Consider the following 22,327-nt stretch of genomic DNA (forward strand, 5'->3'; position numbering starts at 1 on the left):
AGTTGAACTTACAAAGTAGAATTTTCATGATAAGAGATTACACTACGGTACTTAGGCAAATTGAAACTTTTTTTTTTACAGTGCAAATATTTAATCAAAATATAGTGATCACTGTACACTGATTTCAGTTACAATGTATCTGAAAATATAGAAAACATGCAAAAATATTTAAATAAATGGTATTCTATTTAACAGCATGATTAATTTTTTTAATTGCTTGACAACCCTAATTATTATTTTATATTGCAGTAGCATTACACGGTTTTGTGCTAGTTGCTGTGTAAACACGTACAAAGACAAGGTCCCTGAAGAGTGTAGTCTGTAGTAATGACTTCTGTTGCTGTTACTCTACAGATCAAGAAACTGTAGATTGAAGTTCAGCACTTGTTTACAACTCAGGACAGCCAATGCTTCCTTTGGGGCAAAGTCATCATTCACAAGACATTTTGGAACTTATTTGAAACATGCCTACAGCACAAACTGCTCCATGGAACTAAAAATTAATGAGGCTGTCAACTTAGCTCCTGCCATCAGAATGATGGGTATGAGTGTCCATATGAAGAATTACAAATCCTCTTCACACATGGCTATAATCTAGCCAACCTAGAAAAGGCATTAGCCTTTCCTCTGTTTCATAAATTTAAACCACAAAACTGGTGTAGGAAGGACCCAACCAATTTTTTATATTAGGAATTTTACATTCAATAATTTTGTTTTTAAAAACTAACTTTTAGTACTTACTACACTTAGAGATTCATGGCCTATAAAACTTTTAGGAGCGTTTTAACCTTAGGACACCATTTTTGAGAGACTTGCAAGGAAATAGTAAACTACACCTTCAAGTCTACCACGTCCAAATGGCATTTATCAGCGAGAACAGACTGCAAGCAAAACAGAATGGCTGTAGATGTTATTTTTTATTAATTACATTGATCACTGTTTTCCCTCGTGCATGTCCTCCTTCTAGCCTCAGAAAGGCCTTTGGAACTTCAGAAAAAGAGAAGACTTGCTCAACAACTGGATGGATCTATGAAACAAAAACAGATAGGATCATGCTCAATCATTTGATCCCTGCCAAGTGATATCTAACAGCTTCTCCCCTCCCACACTTCCAAGTTATATGTAATAACTAACTAAAACACAGTGACAGCTAACCTTGGACACTAATATAGTCATCTATGGTCCAAGGCTCTGAGAAAGCAGATGGATACACTGATTCTACCTTATGTTCCATACATTAATATTTGGAGGAAGAGAAGTGTTTTACACATTTTTCTTCATTGTTGACAATTATTTATTTCGTGTTCAACTCAATACACACACCAGGTTCAAAGGCCAGATTTTTAAAAAGGTATTTAGGCACCTTTGGGGATATTTGAAAGCATCTATGGTCCTAACTCCCACTGGAGTCAGTGGGACTTAGGAACCTAGGTGCTTTTGAAATTCTCACTAGGCCCCCACCTTTAAAAATGCCTTAGGAGTACAAGGCCCATCCTTGTTCTCATAAGTCACTTCAGGCCAGTTTTTAAAAGGTATTTATGTACCTAATTCCCATTTAAACCAGTGGAATTAGGCATCTAGATACCTTTCAAAATCCCACCCTTTAAATCCGTACCTTTAAAATCTATGTATAATTTACATAGACCAAGAAACAACTTGTACCAACAGCTATTTTGACATCTTAATTTTGCAAAATGACAGGTTTCAGAGTAGCAGCCATGTTAGTCTGTATCCGCAGAAAGAACAGGAGTACTTTGGCACCTTAGAGACTGTCAGGGTTCCCTCCCCACTCTGAACTCTAGGGTACAGATGTGGGGACCTACATGAAAGACCCCCTAAACTTATTCTTACCAGCTTAGGTTAAAAACTTCCCCAAGGTACAAACTTTGCCTTGTCCTTGAACCCTATGCTGCCACCACTAAGCGTTTTAAACAAAGAACAGGGAAAGAGGCCACTTGGAGACGTCTTCCCCCCCAAAATATCCTCCCAAGCCCTACACACCCTCTTTCCCGGGGAGGCTTGAGAATAATATCCTAACCAATTGGTTACAAAATCATCAAAGACCCAAACCCCTGGATCTTGAAACAACGGACAAATCAGTCAGGTTCTTAAAAGAAGGGTTTTATTAAAAAAAAAGAAAGGTAAAAATCATCTCTGTAAAATCAGGATGGAAAAATACTTTACAGGGTATTCAGATTCAAAACACAGAGGATCTCTTTCTGGGCAAAACCTTAAAGTTACAGAAAACAGGAATAAGCCTCCCTCTTAACACAGGGAAAATTCACATAAAACAAAAAAACTAATCTGCCTTGCCTGGCTTACCTATACTGGTTGCAATATTGGAGACTTGGATTAGGATGGGTTGGAGAAGATGGATTTCTGTCTGGCCTCATTAAGTCTCAAGAGAGACCAACCAGGTAAACAAAAGCCCCCTTCCCCCCCCCCCACAAGATTTGAAAGTATCTTGTCCCCTTATTGGTCCTTTGGGTCAGCTGCCACCCAAGTTAGCTGAGCTTCTTAACCCTTTACAGGTAACAGGATGTTGCCTCTAGCCAGGAGGGATTTTATAGCACTGTATACAGAAAGGTGATTACCCTTCCCTTTATATTTATGACAGAGACTAACAAATTTATTAGAGCATAAGCTTTCATGGGCTACAGCCCACTTCATCGGATGCATAGAATGGAACATATAGTAAGAATATATACACACACACACACACTAAAGCAATAGTGTCTTTGGCCATGCTGATGGGGTGGATCAAGCAGCTGCTGTGACTGCTTGCAAGGGAAATGTAGCATCAACAGCAGTGGCTGTCCTCCATTGCTTTAGCAACAGCAGGGTGGGGAAAGAGCAGGGAAAATTCGCTAACTTGTTTGTACCGAGCATGGCTTGAGGAACCTGAACTACCCATAGAAGTTATTAAAATAAGATCTATTTGCCGAGCTTCACTTCAGTTTAAAACAAAGAGAGGTAGACTCCTCAGAAACACATAGCACAAAACTACTGATTAGCCCAGGGGGAGTGTGGCCTGTGGCAGGGTGAGGCTATCAGAATAGTAATCAGGAAAGGTTGGAGCTCAGATATGATCCCCAGATGGAAGCACAGAAGAGCCATTTACAAGGAAAGGTACAATAAGGATAATTCCAGACACCAACACTGGTTATATAAAGATTTCAGAACAAAAACAAGACTATTACCCTCCGTAGACCCAACATACGTTTTGAACTATGAGTGATCACTTGTATCAGATTATAACACTATGTCTTAGGTTCTCAATATATCACAAAGTTCACAGCTCATTTTAAAAATGGTGCTCTAGGGGATTCAGAGGAATCCCTAGCCCAACCTGATCGAATGCAAAACACTGCGTGTATCACTGCCACCAAATGCTCACCGCTCATATGCTCCATTGTTAGAAACCTCTGGTCTGATTTAAACACTGACCCCTAGGCAATGCTCTAGAGACATGAATACTAAATTGATGATCCTGGCAATCTAAAGCATTAAAAAATTTCTCTGGCCTGCTGATTAGCCCATTGTCTAGATAACCCTGAAAGAGCTGACCATATCACAGCACAATGAGTCATTTGGCCTTTACCATAATCAACTGACACAGATAAAATCTCTTCCTGTGAACAGGCAGGCAGGCTGGAGGGAGCATCCCTGTTTGCTGAATACATGATAATAAGTGGAGATTAACTGGATAATGCAAACACTGCCAATTTACAGGCACACATCAGCCCCCTGCCAATGGACACTTACTTGTTCAGGGAAACAGGATTAAATACTAAAGGCTGGGGAGAGAACGGATTACACCCACAACTACAGAATTGTTTATCTGAAAAAAACAGATTGAGTTTGAATATTCTCTTGCTCTCCGTTCTTAATAATGTGCAGAACATTATAGATACGGATCCCTGGGCTCTTCAATGAGCTCCTTACATGTTTTAAAAGGAGGAGGAGGAGGAGGAGAGAGAGAGAGAGAGAGAGAGGAAACCTCTTTGCTAATGTTAGTTAAGAGTCTGAAATGTATCAAACCCAGCTCTGAACTCAACAGGCTATGACTGAAATGCTGCATTAGGAGTCCACTCAGTAGTAGTAATTTTCAAACCGTTGGCCAATCTGAATCCTTCCTTGGAGGTCCGTACTTCTCTGATAAGAGATGCACTGGCCCTTTCAGTTCTGAAGTGAACAGACGAGCCTAAATCCTGCAGTCCTCACTCACATAAAACTCCCTAGGAGCTTTGAGCAAGAACTGAAGAATCAAACCCCATAACTCAAAAGCAATGATATTGCACTGGTTCTTTTCTGTGTTTCTACAGCACCCAGCACAATGATCCTGAGTAGGGCCTTTGGACACGAATATAAATGTTTGCTAACAATGCACTGCATACAAATATGCATATTTTGGGTTGAAATGAAGAACACACTGTAATTTTGAGACATGAAAGCATGACAGTACCTAGATCCAGGGGCACTCGTTCTGTGGAAAGGGCCAAATTCCATTTGTAATTATGGTTCATGAGCCAAGATATAAATGTAGGACTCACTACTCCCCTCCCTGCATCCACAGTGAATCTCCTCCGATGTCAATGAGAAGTTTGCACAAAGATCATTAGTTGAATTGGCTTTGATGTTGCAACTAAAAATTTCATTTTTGTTTGGTACTTTATTGTCACTAAATGGAAAATACGCTCACCTTTAGGAACACCGCTATTTCTGCCTTTTGTTTCTCTTCCTTCCCCATCCTCCTTTCTGTTTCTCTCCTTTCTTTCCTTCCCTGCTGCATCTCTCAAGTCCCACCTTCCACGGCCTTCACTCCCACCCCCTTCTCCATTTTACCACTGAAATGATATGCAATGAAATAGTTAATGCGGACATGAGAAGTGTCATCAATAGGCTCTAGACTTAACATCATAGTGAGATTAAGGGGTGGGAGGAAAGTTCACACCTCTTGGAGGCACTGTTTGAAGTTGCTGTCAGACTCAAATATGGCACTCGCAGTGATTACTCGTGTCACATATTCAAGGGTAGCTTTGGAACCCAAAGGCTAGAAGCAGGGTTTTTCTTCTTAATGAAATCTTAGAATCTCCAAAAAATATGAATATTATGTACACAAAAATACATTGAAGAGCTTGACCTCTCTGCCTTGATCTTAAAATAACTAGAGCTTCAGAAATGCCTAATGAAAAATGATCAAATATGAACACTCATGCTCTGGTGGTAAAGACCCAGGAATGGGAGGGAGAAGTTCTGGATTCTATTTATTCCAAGCTTTACCAAGGACTTCTTATGAGACCCTAGATAAGTCACAAACCTCTCTTTCTGCCTCAGTTTCTCCATCTGTCAAATGGTAACAATACCTAATTCACAGGGTGTCTTTGCATAACATTTGTGTCATACACACTAGCTGCTCTTCTGGTATCTTTTAAAGAATTAAAACAGCCATATTATGTTTCTTAAAACAACAAATTACTCCTAACTGCAGTTATGATAGAGTAACACGTGATCAATACAATTCTGATAGCAAAGTCCAAGTGAATCCAGTTATGTTTGAGGGTTTAAGTGACGCATAGGCTGTATTTGATCATAACAGGAGCAGCTGGAGCAGTTTCCAGCACAATGAGGAGGAACAAGAGACTGGAGCCAGCCCAAGAGCATTGTGTTTGCCAGGCCAGGCTCGCCTCAATACAAGTTAGAGTGGCTGGATGCAGCTAATTTACCCCATGTTAAACACACTGGACTATGCAGAGGAAAGCTCTAACTGGTGTAAGGAAAAATGGACAGCTTCTCTTGTAGAACTCTCTAGTCTAGTAGCAGGCAGTGGAAGCTGTTCTATATTGCATCACACACTCTTCAGTGTTACTCACTTGTGCTGTTAGTTTAATCTGACTGGTGTTATAAATCCCACACAAACAAGAAGTGAGAGCTGTTTGTGCAGCTGCATCTCCTATTTATACTTCCCCTCTACCTGAGTTTGCTTTTTTCAAGCAGAGGAAAATGTCTCTCCTTACTAGAGAACCCTCCCCTCCCCATGGTTTGCACACTCCCGGGGCAAGGGCTGAGAAAATGAAACACCACACCATATTCAGAAGCTGTTTTGTTCACCACCTTTACCCATTCTACTGTAACTATTTTTAGTAAATGTAGATGTATTCCCCCCCCCCCCCCCCGAAGACAAGATCCCTGAAAGTCAGTGCTGATTAACCACAGAATACACAACTGCATCAGGCTAACCAAGTGAGAGAGCAACACATTTGAGTAAGTGTCTGGTATCTGCTTACACTGTTGCAGGTCTAATCATGATTTATGTGAATCTGAATATTCAAATAAAGCCCAACACCCGTGTGAAGAGTGTACATTTTGAGTTAGCTTTCCTTATGGAAACTGTATTAATGTAAGCACTGAAGAATTTTTATGATCACCATGAGTAAGCTATACTATCTGAGAAGAGAGGAACAGATGAGTTTTAATAAAAAACAGAATTCACAGCATTTTATATAGCCTTAGCTACATGCAGCTCTAGAGTTCTCTCTCTCTCAAAACAAAACAAAAAACCCTACAAAGATGGGTTATTTAACAGAAAGTCTTTGCAACATCTCTCAAAAATCAATACCTCAGGCTCCAGCCAACCATCACGAAAAACTAATTAAAGTCAAGGCATCTCCACTGAGAACATCTAAACATACAAAGCTAGACAGGGTGGGGTCAAGCTTTCCAACTGATCTTACTGTGGAGAGGGATGGACTCTGCAGATACTTCTTAACGGCAGAGTCAATGTGGGCTCTTATCCAAGTATTGTCTCAAACCCCTCTTCCTTCCACATGCAAAAACCTCTGACCTTAGTTCAGTTAGCTTTGGATGAAGCAACCACTAATCTGGGGATGTAAGCTAAAGCCAAAATCTGGCTGGTAAACCATCCACTTTGCATTGAGGACACAAGTTAAACCACTCAAGTGCCGATAGTCCTCCAATGCCGTGCCACAATTCCCCATGTGTCAAGAAGGACAGACAAGTACACCCGCAATTCACTAGGAAAGAATCATAGTGGCTCAGCATACTGCAGCACTGAGAACCATGGGATATGTCCCCAGAAGCCCTAGAAGATACACAGATGAGTGCAGCAGTGTGGACATAGCAACTCAAATGTCACTTTGTAGGGCAGCTGCTCAGAGCCAGCCTAGGCTAACCAGCATGTTCAGATCTGGGTGACAATCACCTCAGTTAACTCTAAAGTGAAGACAAATCCTGGGAGGCATGGGAACAAAATCATAAGAATTTTGTAAGTTAAAACCTTGGACTGCACGCAGAAACTAAAAACATCAGTGCAGACTATGGAGCACGGTTATCTGTTCCAAGCAAGGATCCCATTAAATAAATGAGCAGAACACCTTTGTTACTAGCTGAAGTTTCTAGATAGTGTTAGGTGTAGACCCTGCAGAGCACATTGCACCAATCTGGCCATGATGGGACAAAGGCCTAAATCGCTGGTGCGGTCCACATCCAAAAAGATACTGAATTTGTAGAGTCGTTTGGGATCCAAGATGCTATAGCAGAGAAGACATCTACAGCAATATGTAGCAGGAATGAAGGGGATGTTACCTGCAGATCCCTAATAAGAGGGGTGGGGAGCAAATAAATAAACAACATGCACAGTGAACACATTCAATCAAAAGACTGCGGTTACCTCCACAAATGGTGCAGCAAGAAAACTGGCAGAAGGACAGACTGGATATCTGAACAGGCAGACAATCTGAGGGGTGTCAGGTTTGATTACAATATTGATCTGTAATTTGCCTCTTCAATTCTAAAGGCTGGCAATAATAATAGGAAATTATATTACATTTTTCCATCAGGAGATCTCAAAGCATTTTACCAAAGTGGATAGGTATCACTATCCTTATTTTTCAGATGGAGAAACTGAGGCACAAATTGGTTAAGTGATTTGTATAATGTCCCACAGCCAGGAATAGCAACGATGTATCCTGACACCCTCTCCGGGTCCTGGTCCATGACTAGAGATCCTAGACATTACAGTAATACCAGTAAGTAGGTTAGTAATCGTTATAATAAATCCTTTGAGAGATAGATTCAGTCATATGAAAATTCATCGGTCCCCGACAGAATGGTTGAGAACTGCAGCTTTAAGAGGCAAATCTCCTTCCTTTTCCAAGGATTTTGCCTGAGGGGGCAAGGTGCTGTTTATTTTGAGAATGCCTTTTGAAACAGATGTTTTATTTATTAAACAACACACTATAGATGCAAACTGAGATATGCTTCTGAAGCTTATTCTCAGCACAGAGAGGAATTATTTGAAAAGTTTGGGAAAACTCTGATCATTTTTAAGTAATTTAAGGATATTAAATCACTTTTGTGACACTGATGGCTCAAACTTACTTAGAAATAGCATTCAAACTTGGCACGTGTATAGCCCATCAACATCAGGACAAGTGACAGACATGTTAGAATTGTGTAGTATATAAATAATAAAGGCATTTGAAAATAATATGCTCTGTGTGCGGTATGCTATTTTCTACTAACTTCAAACTATGCATAGAGGGCCAATACACCACACACAGACACACAGTTAGAAACAGATGTACAACTGGCTATCTAGAGGCTGAAATATGTAACATCTGTTCAAATCAGCATAGTTATTTGAATGAGTGATCTCCATTATGAATTTAACAACATTCACATAAAAACACTGCATGGCTTCCCGGGGAGAAGGGCATGTGGGGAGAGTGAAGTGTTTTGTTTTAAGATAAACACACCTTACTATTTTCACACTGGGACTAATTTCATACTGGTAATTCACACACATTTTTCTTCTTCTATGTTAAATATAACAATACTGAAACAATCAAAGGTACTTGGAATGTAACCCCTCATATTGAAATAACAACAATTACCTTAAACAGTGCTACATTTTCAGCATAGATACCTCTTGCACAAACAAGGGGATATTTAAGTGTCTAAATACCCAGCTGTATGCACACGTTGTAGTAACCAGGCAGGCAGATCATAGTGGTCCCTTTTGTCTATCATTATGGGATCATTATATAAGACTGTAATTTCCCAATATTCTGCACAGTTTTAATATGGGGTTTGTGATCACATGAATTCCTCAATGCTAACTGACAAGAGAGTTGCAGGAATATCTTGATTCTGGTATGTACTTTGTGGTTCACCAAAAAATATCATGTGTGTTCTTAAATAAAAGGCAGGCTCACACTGCTCATTAATGTCATCGTGAAATATATGTACAAATACTATGTCAATAGTTATCTTTATATACTGAAAATATGGTTTTAAAATCTGCATCAAGGCAGGGATGAAACAAAGGTTTTCCTCCAAACAGGAGGTAAGAAATGTCTCTCTCTCAGCTCATAAATTAAGCATTGAACGCTAACACAATGGAAGCTCATTTCCATAAAATGTCAGAATTTAACAGAGAGATGTGAAGCCAAAAAGGAAGGAACACAAAGGAAAAATAGATCAGAGGTGGTTATCCAAAGACAATAAGCTCTGGTAGTGAATCTAGGAAGCAAAAAAGACACCTCATAATCCTCCATCTAGGAAGCAGGCATGAAAACGAGATCACAACCAGCCTTAGCTGAAATGCTGCATAGGACTTTCAGGGCGAGAAACTTCTTTAGATGGGACATTAGCCATTTAAGTTAAGTGTAGTCTCCAGAAAGCGTGTTATGATTTTGTTTTGTATGTAAACCATTTGTTTTGAATTTTCTTACTGTCACATGACTCTTGAATCTCTGATGATAAACTTATTCTTGGTTTCACTACAGATACATCTCTCAGTGCTGTGGTATTAAGCAAAGAGCTGAGCCGGAAGTGAATCGTACACGGTGGTGTGTGCACTGTTCCCTTGGGGACAGCAGACCTGGTATTTCTGTGAGTGTTCAGTGGATATGGGGCTGATCACTACAGGGGAACACTTCAAAGGGACTCGGGGACTTGGGTGCACCTACTGCTAACCTGCAAGGCAACGTAAGGGTAGGCATTGTCCAAAGGAAAGTGCATGGGTGGCTAACAGGCTCATGGTGTCCTGGACCCGATTCCCAGTCCAAGCCGGACTCCCTCATGCCAAAGACAGGGGGAAACATGGTGAGTCACAGTCCTGGGTACCCTGACAACAAAATAAAATTCTATATAGATAAATGTAAGTTGCTACACTTAGGGAAGAAAAACCCAATGCACAAATATAGAATGGGGGATAACTGGCTTGGCAGCAGCACTGCTGAGAAAGATCTGGGAGTCGCAGTGGATCACAAGCTCAACATGAGCCAGCAACATGATGCTGTTGCAAAAAAAGCAAACACAATTTTGGGTTGCATTAACAGAGACATGGCATGCAAGACACGGGAGGCGATAGTACCATCTATTCGGTTCTGGTTAGGCCACAGCTGGAGTTCTGGGTCCAATTTTGGCACCAATGTATAGAAAGGACGTAGAGAAACTGGAAAGGATCCGGAGGCAAGCAACAAAGATGATCAAAGGGATGGAACGCAAACCATATGAGCAAAGGCTGAAGGAACTGGGTATGTTTAGTTTAGAAAAGAGATTAAAAAGGGGACATGATAGTGGTCTTCATATACTTGAAAGGTTGCCATAAAAAAAGATGGAGAAAAGTTGTCCTGCCCTCTTTTTGTGGCAAGAGAGAACAAGAGGGTTCAAACTACAACATAGCAGATTTAGATTAAATCTCAGGAGAAAACTTCCTAACTGTAAGAACAGTAGGACCATGGAACAGACTGCCTTGGGAGGTTGTGGAAGCTCCTTCACTGGAAGCTTTCAAAAGGAGGCTGGATAGCCATCTGTCTTGGATGGTTTAAACCAGGGGTCGGCAACCTTTCAGAAGTGGTGTGCCGAGTCTTCATTTATTCACTCTAATTTAAGGTTTTGCAAGCCAGTAATACATTTTAACGTTTTTAGAAGGTCTCTTACTATAAGTCTATAATATATAACTAAACTATTGTTGTATGTAAAGTAAATAAGGTTTTTAAAATGTTTAAGAAGCTTCATTTAAAATTAAATTAAAATGCAGAGCTTCCCGGACCGGTGGCCAGGATCCGGGAGCGTGAAAATCAGCTCGTGTGCTGCCTTTGACACGTGTGCCATAGGTTGTCCACCCGGTTTAGACACAACAAATCCTGCATCGGGGGGGGGGGGGGGGGTAGACTAGGACAGGGTTACACAGAAGTGCATTCACCCCTATGAAGGATAGGTCCATGAATGGCTATTAACAAGATGCAACCTCATTCTCTGGGTGTCTGAGTGCCAGAAGATGGGAGTGGATGACAGGGGATGGATCACTCAATGACTGCCTGTTCTGTTCATTCCCTCTGATGCACCAGGCACTGGCCACTGTCAGAAGACAGGATACTTGGCTAGATGGACTATTGGTCTGACCCAGTATTGCCGTTCCTATATTCCTATGCTGACTGAGAACCTGATCCAAATTCCCCATTGACTTCAATGGACAATGGCATCTGCATGTCTAGCCCCCATATGGCTCATTTATTATAAACTAGTTCCATAAACAAATATTATTCATAATTTAGTTGTGGGATGTTTTGTGACATATATATCCCCTTCCCCCACCCCCCCGCATTTCACATTTCCTCCCCCAATGAATCGATGATCACTCAATTTGAGGGAACCAATGTGTACAGACAACAGAATTACATGATATTAAAGTAGATCCAAATGGAACAGATATGGGTTTTATACAATACTTTTCATATACTGCATTTTACAAAGCAATGAGTTAAATACTGTTAGCATAATGACTATGTAGATAAAACATTATTTGACACTACAGCCGGTTTTTGTAGAGACACAGAATAAAAGACTAAACAAACACCTTTATCCTCCTACCATCTAACAATAAAAAGGTACATCAGGACATCCTTAAATGTACGACATACATTTTAAATAGCATTAGCATCCCCTGTCCAGATTATTAGGCAGATGAATACAAATTAAGTCTTTTCTCTACTGCATAAACAGATATTTCCCAAGACACCTTCATGGGCATATTCTGCATTTTTGTTTTAAACATAAGGTAGGAACAGAACACAAACGTGCTGTGACTGGCCAAGGGTCAGGACAAGCAGTAACTAGGAACACAAGGTATTTCTGCTCCTTATTAAACTTTGATTTGTTGAGTGTGGTCATGCAAGATCATAGGAAGTGAAGCATCTGCTGTGGGTTCTTTATAGGCTGCAGATTGTGCTTGAAATGTTGGATGCAATGCCAAGTGAAGTGGTGTGAAGCTGCAGCCAGGAGCGCTGTCATAAAACACTACAACCCATTTACTAATACAGCCCCTGTGTAGCAGCAGTCTGAGGTAATATTCTTTGAAGTGCTGACATACAAGTGTATTGGGTATATGGGCAGAACAGGAAGTGCACCTTATCCTGTGTGCCTGGTCAACAGCACTAAAAAGGTGAATAGCAGCAATGAAGTGGCCTAAAAATCATTCAGGAATTGGGAAAAAAGAAGGACAAAACTAAAAATACCAGTTTCTGGAAGGGGAGGGGGAAATATATAGTGGAGAGAAAGGAAATCCAAATGGGGACATAATTTGATAACCTACACACTTCTAGATGAGGACCGATCTTTTAGACCCAGGAGTGTGAAATGGCCTGGAGAGTCATGTTCTAGAATCAACAGTGCATAGGGGCAGCTTCTCTTCCTTGTTCTGCTTCGGCAGCACAAAGGCACTAGGAAACCGTCCACAGCATCTCTGCTGGAGATTTCCCCACTGGGGGGATGTGGCGGGGGAGTCCCCAAAAGCTGCAGATACGGCAAGGCCAGTTCTTACAGCACCTCATCTCCCAGCGTGGGGGGATGGAGGGGAGACAAGTTACACTGTCAGGAGGAGCCTCCCCATCCTCTCTTGCAGACAACTTGTAACAAGCTCTTAAACCTGGGAAAATTAGGAAAGTAATAGTACACTTTCCTCATCATGCCCCTTTTCTGATTCCACTGTGGAAAGCTTCATGACAGTTTAAAAGACAATGGAACTTGATGAAATTATGTTAAAGTATCACTGAATTTTATACTCCTAAAAAGAGAAAAAAAAATACATACAAGATTCTCCAGACCACTCTGCCAATGCCTGTCAGCCGTGACCTGTAATACACTAAATATTCTAGCACTGTAGATGTTTGGGGTGGTTGGGTACATGGATAGAAGAAGCAGTCAAGTTCATTTTGACTGAAGAACCAACCAGGTGTCCCTACTACCCCAACACCCTTTTTTCATTTTCATTGTCAGAGTTCAGGCTAAACAATCACTTCCAGTGCCAAAAGTAGCCCATTTTGCCTGTAGCCCAGTAAATTTAATGTCTGAAAAGAGTGGAGAATCCTATTATTAACACAGTAGGAAACACCAATGTCTACATTCTGTACACTGGGGCAAGAACTAAGTGAGAAGGAAAAGCTGAAGAGCAACAATTAACCCTCTCACTGAGCAGCTTGTAATGTTTTATTCCTTAACTGTGAATTATACACTTTTTAAGGCAAAGAAGCATTTATTTCAGCAATAATACAGTGGGTTAAATTACTGATTCTAACATACCTTTCCTGAATCAACCAGTTTTGCTATTTCATCCAAAGATTGGCCACTCGGTGTGAAAAATGCCCATCTATAATGGATTCCTTTACAGAGGTGCTGAAATGGACAGATCACACAAAGAGTTACAAAGAAACTCAAAATATGAACCGCATATTTAAACAAGAGAGTCAGAGCCTAGCAAAGGATCTTAAGAAAAATGTGGGAAATATTTTCTAGTGTCTAAACGTCACAGAAGTACATGGACTAGATGTACGCACATGGATGTTGCGCCGTCACAATAAGATCAGAGTGAAATCCAGTGTCCAACTGCATGAGTTGGCTGGTTGCGATAAAAGCCTTATCTTCACAGCCAGACAAGCAAGACTGCACAGTTTACATCTTGTATAAGAAACAGTCACATGTTTACACACACATACAAACAAAATGAATCCTGAATTTTGCTGGGGAGTCAGAGCCTTTCACCTCTATGTAATCAGTTCAAATCCAGCCCAGGGTGGCGATGGCAGAAAATCATTACTGCCTGATGACTGGTTGGTGGCCCATTTGAAGTGGGCTGGTTGTCTCAGTCCAGCTCTCAGCTGACAGGCATACTCGGTGGCAGTATCAGTGGCTAAGAACTGAGCAGACCTAGAAAGAATGAGCTATTTGTACCCTCTCTCACTCATAGAGGCAGGGTTGAGGCACACTAGGGGAGCAATGTGAAAAAAGCTAACGTTGCTGCTATGCATCAGACTCCTTGAAGAGCCAGCCACCTTCCATCTTTGAAGCTGTCAATCCGTCATTCACTACTGTTAAATTAATTTTATTATTATATATTATAGTAAATTATACATTAAAATACATAAATTATGTTAAATATACATAAATAGTCAACTATATTATATACACACACACACAAATATAGGCAGCCCTACAAGGTCAACCTGGGCTCTGACAGGAAAGTCAGCTTTTTCTAGCTCAACTTCACTGCCAGTAATATAGATTCTGCAGGCCAGCTTTTACTCTTGGATACATCGTGCAGAGACAGAACTAAAGGATCTGCAGAAAAAGAAGGTGTCATTTTTACAAGGTAGCTTTTCAGAAGATAGCTGCGTTTTAAAGCGGACACTGACAAACAGATAGGGGCCTACCCCTACCAGTTTTACTAGGAGAAAGAGATGAATCAAAAAGGGGATTTTGATTAAAGTTTCAGGAAGATCTCACATTCAACCATACAAGTCAGGAGTAACTCCAATGACTGAAATCTGGTTTGAGAACAGAATCAGGGCCTTGATTTTTCAAATATAATTGAAACGTGATACATGACACAAAATGCCTCTCATGTAAACGTGCAGAAAGCTGCACTGAGCAATATGGGTACAGCCTTCTTTCCAGGCTCGTACTTCACTTCATTATGAACAGGAGGCCTCCCTTTTAAAGTGTCAGTGTTAGACTTGGGGTCTCATTCAAATATGCAACCACAACAACTGCAGAAAAAGCACTCCTTTGGAGAGCAAGAATTGCATGCTCAGGGAAAAAACAAGCCTTTAAAAAAAAAAAAAAAGTTCACCTGTTTCAGACAGAAAGAAATTTAAAAAGTGAAGACAGAAAAATTAGGGTAACAATATCACCACTCAGAAACATGAATCGGAAGAGAGAAGAAAGGAAAAAGGAAAATAAAAAGTGTTTCTTAGCTGTCCTGTGGGAATTCTCTCCATTAGGGATGAAGACAGCGCATCACTGGAGCAAACAAACAAACAATGTGTTGGGTGAAATCCTGACCCCAATGAAGTCAATAGCAAAACTCCCATTGACTTCAGTGGGGCCAGGATTTCATCTGTTGCATTTACTGTGGACATATCAACAGGACTTACTATGAAAAAAGTAGAATGAAAAACCTTAACTCAGAGGCACCCAAAAAACTCCCACATCAGCCAGACAGATATCGGTTCTCACTCAACTATCACCAACCCTGTATGTGGAGGTGTGGCAAAGTACCTTGTTCTCCTCAGCAGACTCAGTCTTTTTTAGCCTTGGAGACACCGGCTTGGGCAAGGCAAATCCTTACAGGTAGCAGAGGGTCCGGTTATTCCTTTCCCTGATCAGTCCCTTGTGTTTGCTTTCCTTCCCTTCTGGGGAGGGAGTGCAGCCTCCCTTCCTGGAAGGGTTCGGTGTCTTGCTGCCCTTAGCCTACTGGCAGCTTCCCTGCTTCTCTCACCCCCCACTTCCACGCCAGGGAGGGTTTAAAAAGGTCTCCAGCAGTTGGAGCCAGCTGAACCTAATTAGCTCCCTAGCAACCCCTTTTCCATCTGAAATTTATTTCCCCTTGGTTCTCCTCAGTGGACAGGGAGAAGCCTTTTAATCCCTGGGACTAATTACTACCCCTCCCTTTTTTGTAGTTTGTCCTGGGTTTACCACAGAAGAAAAGGGAAAAAAAACAGTTGGGAGAGTATGAGCATGCCTAACTAAGCACACAGGAATGAAGCAAAAAAACCCAAAACATATGTACCAGGAGACTGACTGCATCCAAACTCCTTATTACATAGAGTTAAAGCATCTATTTTGTTACTGTACCTTTACAGCTTTGGTTCCAATCGTGACTCCTGTTTGTAGCATGCCATCAGCTACTCCAAGCCTGTCCACATTCAGTAGAAAGGGTGTTACCAAAGTAACATATGTGGCTCCTGACCATTTCTTGAGGAAATCTGGAGACCATTTTTCAGTGGGTCCACCAACATTATCTAGGATGAAATCAAACCTGGAAACAGGGGGAAAATGTGTTTGAAAAGCACTGAAAAAATACAGAAACAGGGCAACAGTCTTGTAATTAACTTGTTTATTTCAGGGAAAAGGTGATTCTAAGCAGAGATTGACTATAGCTGAAATGTCCATTTGCAGATGCAAGGCATTGAAACAATCTGTGCACAGGAATGTAGCATGGAAGACCCAGACTTTCAACTAAATCCTAGTTCACTATAACTCAGCCCCACTGTACACAGAGATTGTACCTATATATTACTGGTCATTCATTACAGACAGGACACAACCATCACACACTGATCTCAGGGCCAACTAACAATCTCACTGTAGCTAAACTGAATACCACCCTAATTGTTTAGAGTCACTATTACTGTTACATTGGCCTACACACGCAGCAGCATCTAGGGTATCTGAAAGGCAAACTGTGTCCACACTCACTATGGTGTGCAGCTACATGTAGCCCTGAAAGGCTCTGACAGCAGGGAGGCAGCAGGGAAAGGCTCCAGCAGCTCCCCTCTGCTGGGGCCCTTCACTGCAGTGAGGAAAAGGCTCTGTTAGGAGAGAGGCAGAGGAGCTGCTGGAGTGCTTCACTGGGGCGGGAAAAGCCTCCCATAAAGGGGAGACAGCAGGACACTACAGTGCAAAAAATAGCAGCGTAGACAGGAGAAGCAATGCTTGTGCACGTAGGGTTCAGATGTGTAGGACACTCTACTCACCTAAGCAGTGTCTCACAATCTACACTGCTATTTATACCCGTGCTAGCTGGGCGTACTGTGTCTGTACTTTACATACTGCTGCAACTGTAGACCCACCCATATTCTAGAGCTTTGCATTCCTCTCCCAAGTAATATTTGCTTGAAAGTTTGAAGTTCAAACTATTTAGATTCAAATATAATTATCACAATTTATATTTGAATAAGTCTTTAAGAAAAAACAAGCAAAAAATCCTTAAGGTGAGAATTCCTACCAAACAACTAATTCCAAGGAAAACTCTGAATGATACATTTTAAACATAAATAACAAATGTTTCAAGACAAATACATTTATCTGAGACAGCTGGACTAGACTTCCAGAAAAACTCAGTCTATTCCCAGCTCTGCCGCACACTTGCTATCAGACTTTAGTCATGTAACTGCTCCATGCCTCAGTTTCCCTTTTTGTAAAATGAGCTATTAGTGCTTACTTACCGCACACAAACTTGTAAAGCTTAATTCATTGTTTCCAATGTTGTTCCAGCTGTGCTGGTCTCAAGATATTACAGACACAAAGTGGGTGAGGTAATATCTTTTATTGGAGCAACTTTGGTTGGTGAGCGAGACAAGCTTTCAAGCTTAGAGCTCTTCTTCAGGCCTGCTACAGCAACACTGCAAACATTACCGAATTCAGCTTTGCAAATCCTGTGTGAGATATGCCAACACCAAAGGTTCATTTTACAGAAAGGGAAATTGAGGCATGAAACAGTTAAGTCTGAAGCAGAGCTCTGTATAGCTTGAAAGCTTGTCTCTCTCACCAACAGATGTTGGTCCAGTGAAAGATATTACCTCATCCACCTTTCTTCCTTTCTTTTTGCGAATACAGACTAACACGGCTGTTACTCTGAAACCTGTCATCCACCTTGTCTTTCATTAATGCTTGTAAGCATTTTGAGATCCTTGGAGGGAAGCTGATATAGTTGTGGAAATCATTATCATCATTCAAATATCTTTAAATGAGAGAGCTCTTCCCCATTGACTTAATCTTATTTTTTCTGACTTAATACTACAGAGCAGTCTGTATTTATGATACTCACTTCACAGGCCACATTCAAAAGGGGGAAGGGCAGGGAGCTTGCTTTAGAAAGTAAGGCTTTGCAAACAGGAAGGCTCAAAACCCCAGAAGCAGAGAGTCTGCCAGACTAATTTAGGATTCCAGCAACACAAAAGGTATATGCAAGGGAGTCTGCTGCCTATGTCCTTACAGCATTATATACATATTTAACTGCATTAGTACATACAGTGGTAACATTTTCAGTTGCTCTGCTACATCTCCAGATTTGTAATCAATCACATCATCTGCTCCAAGCTTTTTCACCAGGCTACTGGCATCCTGAGAACAAACTGCTGTCACGTGACCACCCCAAGCTTTCATTAACTATAAAAAAAAAAAAAAAAAAACATAAAAAATTCTAAGGTTTAAAAATTATTTAAACAGTGAAAATACCTGAGAAGACCAACATCTCATTATCAGCAGAATCCAAATAAACATCTGCAATACAGAGGGGGTACAGCAGGTGCATTGTGTTACTGTGTAGGGCAACTCACTAACACACAACTCCATAAATGGTGTTTAGGATATGCAGTTATAATAATTTTCTACTCTGATGCCTCTTACAGATCTTAGATACCAAGCTACCTTAAGTAAAAGGCTTTGTGCCTTTCAAAGTTGGCCATTTGGACAGTTAATTCTTCAGATGCTGCTGACTACCTAAGTATGCACTTGGCTGCTAATATACAAAGTCCAAACCTTCCATCAAGGTGGATAAAAATAAATGATTTTTTTTAATTTTGAATCAGATTTTTTAATTTCTTATTTAAATTATAATACATTTTTCTTTTTAAAAATAAACTTATTTAAAATAAAATCTGAATTTAATACAAAATATGTTAAGTTGTAAAATTATGATCTCTTAAAACATTTAAATAAAAAACAAATATGCCGAATCCCTAAGCCTCTATCAAAAACTGAGTTAAAGGCTCTTTTTCTAGATAAAGAAAGCATCAGGGGAAAAAACATCTAAATTTTGAGCTCAAGCTTTGTAAATATATCAGAAAAGGTCATGAACTCTATTCAAGACTTGTTTCGTTAATAAAAATAAGATTTATATGCTATTTTGTGTGTTTAATTAAATTCCAGTGACCATCCTAATGCAGCTTGTCACAAGTCACGAGCAAAAAGATAATTATCTAGTAAATAAGCAATATATCATTCACCATTTTCTAACATACTAAGAATGTACCATTAATAAGAATCTGAAAGTATTAAGCTATATAATCAATATATATAAATATGCGTAAATAGATATAGATATATATATATAGTTATAGTGTACCCTCCTAGGTATAAAAAAAGATGTACCAAATCTAGTGTAAAGACTATTTGGTTGTAAATCAGCTCACTAGAAACAATCTGGCTATGTGGAAATTTCAAAGAGCAAAAACTATCACTAATTTATCATAGGGGAAGATGGCTGGTTAGTTTATAGTCTGCAGAGCTGCTCAGACAGAAAGGAATTCTGCTAATAATTTAATTTACCCTCTGTTGTATACCTTATTCTCACTCTTCACTGCAATATCTTCTTTGATATTTGCCAACCATAAACTTAATGCAGGAATGAATTATTCTACATGATGACAGGCAGACATCACAACTACTCAGTGGCAGGCTCAACCTTTCTTACTGAACTCATTTAGCAACCTGCTTTACCAAGGTTTAGGCACATAGTGTACCACTGAAAACTCTCCCATGCTCTTCTAAAGGCTATTATATTTACAACTTTGAAATCTGAAAAAAACACCTTGTGGTGCAATCATCTAAAATGTGTTTGTTTATACTCTGAAGACAAAGATACTTGAATATAACGGGACACTGCTTTCAATCAAAAGCCCCAAATTTAATGCAAATGTACTCAGAACAAGTTTCAAGATGAATAGCCCATTAAAAAACATCTCCTCTCCCCAAAGTCTGGAACTGTTGAGATTAAAAACGGGAGGAAGGGGAATTGCATTCTAAGCCACTACACTATATTTGATGCACATAAAAATATTAACACATTAAGAAGAATTTACACCAGAAAACAAAACAGTTTGCTGAAGTCATTCTCAATTTATACCAGTTTATTCCATTTGGGGGTGAGGGAGGCAGAAAATCTAATCAAAACATATAACAGATTTCAAGTCACATGGAAATTGGAGTCTCCTTCCCAGTAACTAAAGCCTTGAAGTGTAATCGTTCACTTCCTACACCCATAACCTCTCTGCCCCTGAAACCGACTCCTTTCTAACTTAGACTAAGATAATAAAGTAGATGGAAATGATAAATCTCAAACTATTTTCATATTCTCTTACCTTTGGGCTTGCACTGAGATCATTCAGTAGCTTGCTGATTCATAGAATCATAGAATATCAGGGTTGGAAGGGACCTCAAGAGGCCATCTAGTCCAACCCCCTGCTCAAAGCAGGACCAATCCCCCATAGTTGCCCCAGATCCCTAAATGGCCCCCTCAAGGATTAAGCTCATAACCCTCGGTTTAGCAGGCCAATGCTCAAACCACTGAGCTATCCCTCCCCCCCCGATTCACCACCAACAGCCCCCACCTCATTTCCCTAAACCTTGATCATAGAGTATTTTTATAAAGACCTCATACTGGGCTTATTGTAATACATCACCTGGATAGCAAAGGTACCAACTCCACCTGAAGCGCCGAAAATTAATATTCTGTAAAACAAGAGCAATTCCAATTGATACAACCTAACTGCATAGCAAGACAATTCCACTATGTAAGAATCCACGTGAATTAAACTAATGAAATACCCAATATACACAAAAGATTCCTTGGTGATCCTATTTACATGAGGGGGAGGATTACAACAGGGAGATGAACATGAATGTAGGAGAGAAGCGGCAGCCAGGACAAAAGTCTGATGAATACAGCATTGCAGCAATCATAACAAATACCTAGGGTTATATTTTAGAGAAGGTGCCAACATGTCAGCTTCTAAAAAAGTGCAAAATTTTAATAACACCCTACTTGAATGTCTCTTACAGATTTCAGATACCAGGCTATGTGAAACTAACAGCTCTGTTTCTCTTTCAAAATTGGTCCTTTGGACAGTTAACCTTTCAGATGACTAAAAATGTGAGGCAACACTGTCGATTTACACTTCTGTGCCAATAACACTATCTTCCAGTACAGCAAGGCAGCTCTTTGCCTTGTTCATATGAGTTTTCCACTAATCCAGCAGTGGAACCGTAGGCCAATAATATTTTCATCAAAAGACAACTTAAAGGAAGCACTATTTCCACACTTTCTCCCCAAAAGAACTGAATAAGGTTAGCACTTCCTAAGTTTGGACCCATACTTTATGCACCAAATTTTCATTGGTTTTGTGTTGTGACATTTCCTTTACAGAAAAATCAATTGTCAATGTAAACCTAAGAAAAAATATTTGTTTAAAGTGGTGGTATTTACAGTATTGGGACATTTTAGAACTCATGGAATGTAGGTCACATTATTAAACTTTACAGCTGTTTAACAGAGAAAAAAAAACATGTAATGAAGTAGACTAGGCAAAAATAATTTTGAGGCTGTACTAAACCAAAATACATTTCTTTTCTAGGAATGCTACCGTTAAGTTGAGCAGAACTCTGCTAGTTTTCATTTATAATTGGAAGAGATTACAGAATACCAAACACTGAGAATGAGCAAATACAACAAAGATCAGAGCTACTGCATCATAAAACATGTTTTTCATTTATTTTGACAAGTGTACGTTCATTACACCTGTGTGTAATAAATACCTCATAGAATATTACTAAAGACACTGTAGAATATTTTGTTAAAATAATCTAGTTTTAATGATACGAGACCTCAGTACAGCACTCAGCACTCCAATCGTGGTGTTTTATAAACTTCATCTAGATACTTTCTATTAAATCTTTAATACATAGACTTATAAGAAAGTGTTACCTGAAGCCTATAATTGGAATTGTAAATTTTGAACCATCTGCTGACTTCAGTGCAGGAATACTGAAGTCAGAATTTCAGTGACTATTTTGTTCAAAAGACTGAAGTTCAGATATCACCATGGGGGTTTCATTGAAGTTTCAGTATCTTCAAGCAAAGGATGTTTCTGATTTAAACCCTCTCACTATGCTGGGGATGAAGGAAATTGCTTTTGCAATTCAAGATCGTAGTATACTGTTTGGATGTTGGATTCAACATTTT

The 22,327-nt window shown here is 39.9% G+C and overlaps 1 protein-coding gene across 7 annotated transcripts in view; it reads right to left on the reverse strand.

Annotated features, from left to right (window-relative positions):
• RTN4IP1 (reticulon 4 interacting protein 1) overlaps positions 1-22,327 on the reverse strand; it is a 48,341-nt gene that overhangs the window by 14,090 nt on the left and 11,924 nt on the right. For 4 of the 7 annotated variants that reach the window (XM_037894565.2, XM_037894566.2, XM_037894568.2 and 1 more), the window contains exons 5-9: positions 20,769-20,817; positions 18,338-18,474; positions 16,159-16,342; positions 13,609-13,701; positions 929-1,027 (exon numbers count right to left, since the gene is read on the reverse strand). In XM_037894565.2, coding sequence (XP_037750493.1) covers positions 929-1,027; positions 13,609-13,701; positions 16,159-16,342; positions 18,338-18,474; positions 20,769-20,817 — 562 coding nt within the window. Of the gene's footprint in view, positions 1-898; positions 1,028-4,702; positions 4,848-13,608; positions 13,702-16,158; positions 16,343-18,337; positions 18,475-20,768; positions 20,818-22,327 lie in introns of those variants that run through there. The other 3 variants (XM_037894567.2, XM_037894569.2, XR_006289529.1) reach the window with 2 other exon arrangements.

This window comes from Chelonia mydas, chromosome 3 (assembly GCF_015237465.2).
Source record: "Chelonia mydas isolate rCheMyd1 chromosome 3, rCheMyd1.pri.v2, whole genome shotgun sequence".
Lineage (NCBI taxonomy): Eukaryota > Metazoa > Chordata > Testudines > Cheloniidae > Chelonia > Chelonia mydas.